At 38.0% G+C, this 8,715-nt stretch overlaps 1 protein-coding gene across 1 annotated transcript; it reads left to right on the forward strand.

Moving 5' to 3' along the window:
• Positions 1-1,126: 1,126 nt before the first annotated feature.
• Positions 1,127-8,135, forward strand: ankrd33aa (ankyrin repeat domain 33Aa). Its single transcript, XM_056733394.1, has 5 exons — positions 1,127-1,288; positions 3,242-3,601; positions 3,699-3,828; positions 4,067-4,207; positions 6,278-8,135. The coding sequence occupies exons 2-5, from the start codon at positions 3,323-3,325 to the stop codon at positions 7,093-7,095; spliced, it is 1,368 nt and encodes a 455-aa protein (XP_056589372.1). The 5' UTR covers positions 1,127-1,288; positions 3,242-3,322; the 3' UTR covers positions 7,096-8,135.
• Positions 8,136-8,715: the final 580 nt, after the last annotated feature.

Consider the following 8,715-nt stretch of genomic DNA (forward strand, 5'->3'; position numbering starts at 1 on the left):
TTCCAGGAATATAATTAAAATTTAAGGAAAAAAATTAAGTGCATGAAAATAAAAGCTTTTTCATACAAGCGAAATGGAAATCCCTGAGTAATCAGATTAAACAAAAATGGCAATACCTGAATTGTTTTAAAGGGACAGTTCAACCCAAAATAAGAAATGATGTCATCATTCATTCACCTGTTTTGTACATGCTTTTCAAATCTCATAAATGACTCTTTATTTTGGAAAAAGAAATGATGATATTTTGGAAATGTCTTTGGTTTTTGTGTCCAAACACACAAAGTCAATGTTGTTTTGTTACCAATGTTCTGCAAAATATCGTATTTTGAGTTCTGCAGAAGAAAGAAAGTCATTCAGGTTTAAAATAACATGAAGGTGAACTATCCCTTTAAGAGGATTTCAAGGGGAAAAAATACTTTTTAAATTCACGTAAATTATTTCATTGTTAGTTACAAAATAAAATGCACTGACTGGTCAGCCAATATAGAAAAATGGCGATAGCTGAATCGCTACAAATTTGGTTAGATTAGTTTCAATTTCAGTCTCTCCTAATTATTCATGTAACTTCAAGATAGCACGAGGTGTTACCTGGGGTTTGACTGAAATGCTTAAGCACCTTTTAATTGGCTAAACTCACATTTCGATCCATTGCTATTTAAGGGTATGTGACAATTCAAAGGCATGCCAGGCATAAATAATTAACCCCAAAAAACATGTAATCCAAGAAACTGAAATAATATTTCTAGGTGTAGGTTTATAATACAAATCCAATCCAGGTGATATTTAGTGTTTTTATGATTTACGACTACAAATGTAAAATGTAAAGTCCTGTGTTTGTGTGGGGTAAAGTTCTAATGGAATTCCCATTCATTGGAAAAACAGTCAATTGCTCAAAGTTGGTTAAAAAGGAAGTAATTTTTTTAAATAGAAACATGAAGACGAGACCAGAGGGGTGACGCAGGGAGAATCCCACAGTCAGACTCCTGGCAGCTACCATTTCTGAATGTTAATCCACAAATCTCCTGTAAGCAGGATGAGACTGGGGCATGCTGCAGGGCACCTGTGCAAAGATTTAGAAGGATTCTTCAGTGATCGAAGGCCTGTGTGTCGGAGCGGACTCTGAAGCAGGGAGGAGGGGATAGGCAGTGACACTACTCTGTCCTACGAGATCAGACAGTCAACGGTAGGAATCCATAGTGAAGGGACCTCTTGGACACGGCAGAAGCAATGATCTGATCACCCAGAGATATGTGGACCAAATTAAACTTTTGTCTGAGCGCTTTAAATGGTGAGAAACATTTTATTGATTTGGTGAAAACTTGGGAAAACTGCGTTGGCTACACTTAAGTTACTACTTAAGACTACATAAAAGTGATGCAGAAGAGAACTTCTGGCAAATTTCCAGAAACAAGTTGTTAATATATATATTCTTGTGCTCTGATACAAGGGGTTGTATATTACAGTATAAAACATAGATCAACCAGAGCAAAATATGATTAACTACTATGAATACAATTTATATATGTAGCCAGAATATTTATAATTATTTTAAGAAAATTGTTGTATCTTGTAGTGCAATTTTATGTTTGGATTGCTTGGGACGGCGTGTGGACTGAGATCTGGCTCTCACAGGACAGATTGTTTATATGGCACTAACAGGGAATGTTTTCCCATCCTCGCTACTTCCCTCTGTCTCAGCCTCACACAAACGCTCACTGCAAGTCTGTCTTGCACTGGTTACACAGTGCCGCCAGCAACAATGGTTAAATATAGCTGGGAAAGCACCGTGAGAGCAAATATAATCTTTTTCAAATTTATTTATGTTATTTTTTCATGCATGGAGCAGCTTAGACAGCAAACCTGTCATTGCATTGGTTTTCATGTGACCAATGAGTCCTTTCTACATCAAAAGTATGCAAAGGAAAAAAAATTATACATTGCTTGTCATATCAGATGCTTGTATCCAAAGCATACGTGTAAATGGCAATGATGATAGTTTCTGGCTCATTTTAATGTTGGGGTCAGCAGCCTTAAAGGAGTAGTTCACTTCAAAATTTGCCCCCATTGACTTTCCATTGTATTTTTATTCCTACAATGGAATGTCAATGGGGGCAAATTTTGAATTGAACTACTCAAAGAGCTTTAACTACGACACCACAACACCCCAAAAGTTTTTGGTTTATCTGATGGCACTGCATTAATACAACGTCCATCAGCTCTGTCCAGCGTGTAATGGTCTCACTTCAGAAATGAAAGAGGACATGATCTTTAAGTTTTAAAGAAAATTGTGTTTACTTGGCATCTCACAGCTATACGTTGACATGAGATATAGGAACAGTTCACTCCAAAATGAAAACTCTTGTCCTCCTTTACTCCCAGTTTTCATCTGACCCTATTAACGAAACATAAAAATAGTTTTATAAGAATGCTGGTCACTTTTTTCGAGTAACAAAGAATGCTGAGTGCTGACATGAGCTGCCAAGTTTAAAAATGATGATAAAAGAGCATATTTCTCATACACTATATAAACATTTTTATGAAGCCAAAAATATTTATTGCACTTATTGCAAATCTTGGCATCAACCTTGGCTTGTTCATGAGAGTCATACAAAAAAGTCAAAAGAGTGCATTATAACAGCAAGCTGAATTTTCCTGGTTGAGTGAACTTATTTTATACCAAACACAACATGTTGTTTAAAGATATTTGAGAACATAACAGAGTAAAGTAGTCTAATATTACCAAGGGAAATACTCCTGTATGATTTTGACAAGTCAAGAGTCTGTCTCTGCTGACCCAGAATCAGACACATGACACACAAGCTTGACTAACAGATTCTGCTCTCTTCTCTACAGTTAATACCATTTACAAAACTGCTCTAGTGCTCAGTTCAACATATTATTCTCATTAAAACCAACAACAGCAAAAAACAAGGTGTCAAAACAGAAACTTTTCATTTTGCAATGTGATTAGTTTGGCATAACCTTGTTATCAATATTCAACAGTTTCAGATATTTTCCGCAAGCTTCAAAAATCTCATTTACTCTCATCGAGTTTGCGGTTTACAACTACGTGATTTGCAAGTTCAGTTTCATGCCAACTAAAATATTTCACTTAACGTTCAACAAAATCAATCTATTGGTTAAGTAGAAATTGTATCTTACTTGGGCGATAAATGGGTACAAAATACCAAATGACAAAAAACACTGTCAAATTTATAAAATCTATATCATTGCATTGTAGGCTCCAAAAGAGGAAGAACAATGGATGCAGACGATATCTAAGTGCTTGTTGACTGTGTGAGTTTTGGCTCGTGCTGGCCAGATGGCTGAGGTTAAAGTGATGGTGCAGGTTGATCCAAACCTGGGCTCTGGTCCAGATGAGGATGCTTCCGAGCTGTCAGTTTCAGAGAATGATTCAGATTCAGGGAGCGTGCTGTCAGATGACTCGGTGCTCCCTGACTATGAACGGGAAGAGGCCAGCGGAGGCCCTGCTAACACCTTGTACCAAGCCTGTGCCAAGAACAATACTGCAGTCCTCCGCAGAGTTCTGGAAAGGGGTGTCACAAGAGATGAAGTCATGGACCTAGACATAAATGGAAGGGTAGAGTCGCACATTCATATTACTGAACAAACATTTGAAGCAGAAATGGTCTGCATAACTGTAAGCTCTGACCAATCCTCTTCATATTCTCTGACAGAACTGTCTGATGTTGGCAATCTCAAAAGGTTTTGTGGATATTGTGTATGGACTGAACCAGTGCCCGTTTCTGGATATCAATCACCAGGATAATGATGGCAACACTGCACTCATGATCGCGGCACAAGCTGGTAAGCTCTTCTTTAACACACTACCCTGTGGTAATGATCAGCATCGCTGGGTACTGTTGTGGTGGGGATGCTGAAGCAATTGTACAAGCAGACGCATTTGGTGAACAGCCTAGACTGTTCTGACAGTAAAACCAACATCCAACCATAACGGCCTGCATAAAAACATCATTTTGGCTATTTTAGCAGATTAAACTAAACAAATATGTGGTATAAACAATAGTTTTGCTCACTTTTGCAGGTTTTGTCATCATTCTTACCTACATCCTTAACTACTTCTCTGGAGTGGACATGGAGGTCAGGGACAACCGAGGCTTCACTGCACTCCTCAAAGCGGCCATGCAGGGCAGCGATGACTGTGTGGCCTCATTGGTCATGGCTGGTATGTTATTCTAGGTCAATATCAACAATAAAAACAGTCAGTTGACAGACTGGTGAGTTCTCTTCCTTTAAACTGAGCGTGCCCTGTCTCTTTAAATCAGTGCAAATTCAATTGGTCGTTCTGTTTTATGCTAGAACCAGAAGGATATGCTATCCTACTGCAAAAATTTACAATACTATAAAAATGCATTGAACACGGTCATCAATGGCGACGGTAAAAAATCATAACGTTATACAAATCATACTAAGCAGATGTGAGGCCATTTCAAAATCAATTCAAATTTACACTATTTTGGGTAAACTTGTGGCGGATATCTAGCTGTCGGTCATGTCAGGGTTAAATCTCTCTTCGTTGCATACTCACGTGTTGGGTTTTTATGTGGATGTACTGTAACTTATTCATCAATCATATTTAAGCCAGTCGCTGTTTTACATCACTGTAGACGGGTAAACTTTCTCATTGAAACTAGTAATGTATAAAAAATGCACTATGTGTGAGGGATTGATCACCTCGGATTTGAGATATTTCCCACCAAATATGGTCTGCATTTAGTTAGACATTCAAAATATTTTGTAACATTAAAACATAAATTTTGCTAATAAACTAGTCGAGTCAAAACATCCCATTTATTAACATAAATTGAACGCCGTTACATGAATTATTTTCGGGTTTAGGTCGGAAATATACTAAATCCGAGGTGTCTTGCACGCAGCATAGGCAAGGCGCGAATGAAATATTCAATCCCATAATGCACGGCAACCACGGACGCGCAAAAATGGAGACACTTTGGTATCAATTTTCAATGTTGGTGCAATATGGCAATTCAATATGTAAAATGACAATGCATTTATGTATTTAAATATACATTTTAAATAATTTATGTGCACCATAAGTTGATAATATGATTAACATTTGTCAGTTCCTACACTAGTTTGAATATCTAATCTAAATAGATATTAATTCTGCATGGATAAATAAACTCTTGACACAGCGCGTTGAGTGTTGCATTTCGAGCTGGTCACGCCCCCTCCCGGTACAGCGTCATTGTGTGAAGGCGGAGCCACCGAGCCAGCATCGCTAGCCCAAGCTTAGTTCTAGCGTTGTTTTGAGGTGTTGGGAACATAAACGGCTTCAAAAATGTAGTTTTTGGACGTAAATATTTTTAGTATAACGTTTAAATGTGGTGGATAAATTCATGTCAGTGTCACCATTTGTTAAAATTTGATTTTCCCCACCTATTTAAGTTGTATGTAATATGAATGATGTTGTGACGTCACGTTACAGAATAAGTTACAGTACATCCAAGCACCGTGATGTTGTGACGTCACGGAAGTGCAAGCCGGTTTACAATACGACCCATTTTCTGTTTGATCCTCGGATAATCTATAAGCGTTTACGGCAAGTGATGGATTATAGGCGCAATCTTCCAGTGTAGACGTGCACTGCTGACAATTCACTTACACTTTTTAGACCTTCAATAGCTTCGTATTTAGAACTCATGCAAATGTTTTGGCCTCTAAAAGTGACACGAAACTTGTTTGGTTATAGTTACAACGTAATCAGTACGCAGGAAGCAAAATAAAAATGTAAAATCCATTAAACTCGACATTGACTGTAAACTACACCTCAAGCGGCCACTAGGTGGGGCAATAATAATTGTTTACATATTTCTAGTCCACCAACACATGTCTCACACAAACAGTGAGGTCCGTAGACTACCTCTGAAAATGGTTTACATTTTTACGTTTGGAAAATAATGAATGCATTCTATTTCCTGCAAAACCATTTTTAGTATTTTGAATGTGACCTTTTATGCTGTAAGGAGAACACACTTCAGCATAGACTATTTGTGCAAAACTGTTTCAGAGCTTCAAAGAGCATCATATGTGCTCCGATGTAAAACTGTATATTGAATTTGTATTCATTTCACATTATAAAATGTTTTACTAAATGTGAGATTTTTCTTCTAGATTGTCAATTTGGTTCCGAGCGTGTGGTGTCCACTGTGTATCTAATCTTTTTTTCTGAAGCAATGTTGTTGACATCTCCCGAATGCTTCTCTTTTGCTAGGGGCAGACATTAATGTAGTGGATGCCACACGGGGGAAGGATATGAAAGAATGGGCCCTGAAGACAGGTCGATTTAACACATTAAACAGGCTTAGACGACTGAACAGCAGATCACGTGCAGAACAATTCTGTGAGACTTATGTCCCTGAGTGGCCAGAACTGAAGGAACTTGTTGCCAAAGCCACGGCCACAAAAAACACAGGGAAGAAAGTCGCCCATCGCCTGAAATCAACCTTCACTTTCAGATTTCCACATGACCCCCCGGACAATGGCGTCATGGACTGTATGGTGCGTATCACCACAAGCATCCACAGTCCTTTGGTTGTCACAGGATGTCGTCCTCTGTGCCCCACCAGTCCGCCGGAGATTGGCAGGAGACGTCTGCCTGTGCCTGATTTGATGCAGATGCACCCAGAAAATGACCTGACGATACATGCGATCCAGCACAGCAACGGCTCTATCCCTGCCTCAACCACCTCCGCCTCTTCTTCGTCGCTGGCCTCGTGCTGCTCTGACTCAGTGCGGAGAGGCAGCATGATATCTTTGGCCTCCAATGGCCTCCTCAAGTTTGTCCCACGCATGGCACGACTCAATAGCGTGTTCCCTGCTGGCTGCATCCCCCAAATCAAAGTAACAAAGTCTGGGGAACCAACAACAAAGAAGGAGAAGAAGAAGAAATCCAAAGGTCACTTAGAGCCACCAGTATGGAAGTACAAGGAAGCTAAAGAAGAGAAGAAGAAAGAGAAAAAGCGGTTGGAAAATGAAAAGGCAGATAAAGAACAGAGTGTTAAGAAGTCTAAGAAGAGTCAAAATAAGTGAACTGCCAACAGATTATTGCCATGATATGACAGCTTGCAGACTCATATGGCATCCATGTAGATCTTTCAGACCTTGTCCTAGGAGTTTAAAAGGAAGGGACAATGTCATGTGAGTGTGGATGGATATTGTACTCACTGTTGTTTTTCATCATTGCAAGTAATGGCATGACAAGGCAGCAAAAAGCACTATTAGCTCATAATGCTTGATGCATGCGATGACAACATTGTTTGTTTTACAGGACAACCTTTACAAGTTTTGTTTTTTTCTAAACTAAATCTATGCCTCTGTACATCCAATTACTTATTTTAATGTGATTTATCAAGGAAATATTACTCAGGGAAAACAGAAACATCTTTTTACTGTACAGTATTGTTGCGGGTACTAAATCGACTAAGCAAAATCTGTCACATATCTATGCAAATAAGAATGAACTCACGATAAGACAAAAATATATTATACATTCCCCTATAGAGTACCTTTGCACTGGCCAAAATGTTATACTGTATGTTTGTTAGTCTGTATTATATTTAGGTTGCATAAACAAATGAAGTGGAAATATTTATTAACGTATTGTTTATACGAAGGGCTATGATGATTTTGATTTTTGTAAGTCAGGTTCTATATTATCACTGATGATTTAGATAGTAAACCAATCACTATAAGCTTGTTAAAGCAAGGCTATAATTGGAGCCGTAAGGTTGAAATACAAAATAGGACTTGTGGTTTAGCAAAGTATTTGCTTACTCATTATGTCCTTACGTAACTGGTAAGATCTTTAGCTTGACAGAAGGTGAGGTATTTCAAAAATAACCTTTGCAAGTTATTTGCAGAACTTTTTCTTGTCCCGTGAATTTTAGTGATTAAGCATTTTCAATTCTGGTTGTGCAGGAGTTTTACTTAAACAACACTTAGTGAAATGTCTCACTTGTTTTTAAATCTTTAAATCAGAAGGTATGAATAGCTAAATGTCTGAAATTAGTTTTGTAGAAAATGATATGCAAGTGACCCTAAAGATAAAACCCAAATGAAATTGTATAAAGTTTCAGAGTCCACATCTTTTATACAGCCATGTAATGTTTATTTAAGACCTATTTTTATCCTAGTTGAGGCAAGCATTTATTTCTTTAGGAAACATTGATTTTGTCCTGAATTCAATACTAAATTTATAATGTTATTATGTTTATTAGTTTATTATCAGTGGTAAAAAAAGAAGTGCTGTGTCATCTTCTTTCATAATTGCCTAACAAAAAAGTTTTCCATCAGTCACAGGAAAACAGTTAGCATGTGTTAGCAGAACTAAATAGGCTGAGAAAAGACAGACTCTCAAAATCATACATATCATGGGAACAGGATAAACGGATAGCGTTTAAAACACAATCCTCCCTCTACTCCACTCAGATCTGAGGTGTGCCAGCTGTGTCTGAAAACAGCAGCCAAAAGACATGTTTTTACTTATGATGTTTAATCTTGAATCCTATCTCTGTTTGGTTGTATCGAACAAGAGAACGTTATTTCCGTGAGAGATCTGTGAGAGGTTATTTGGGGCTATGGAAACTTGCTAAGCGGTTTTCTCTCGAAGCTTAGGAGACCTAATGGACATTTGTTGACATACAATAGGAG

The sequence above is a fragment of the Triplophysa dalaica genome, chromosome 20 (assembly GCF_015846415.1).
Source record: "Triplophysa dalaica isolate WHDGS20190420 chromosome 20, ASM1584641v1, whole genome shotgun sequence".
NCBI classification, from domain to species: domain Eukaryota; kingdom Metazoa; phylum Chordata; class Actinopteri; order Cypriniformes; family Nemacheilidae; genus Triplophysa; species Triplophysa dalaica.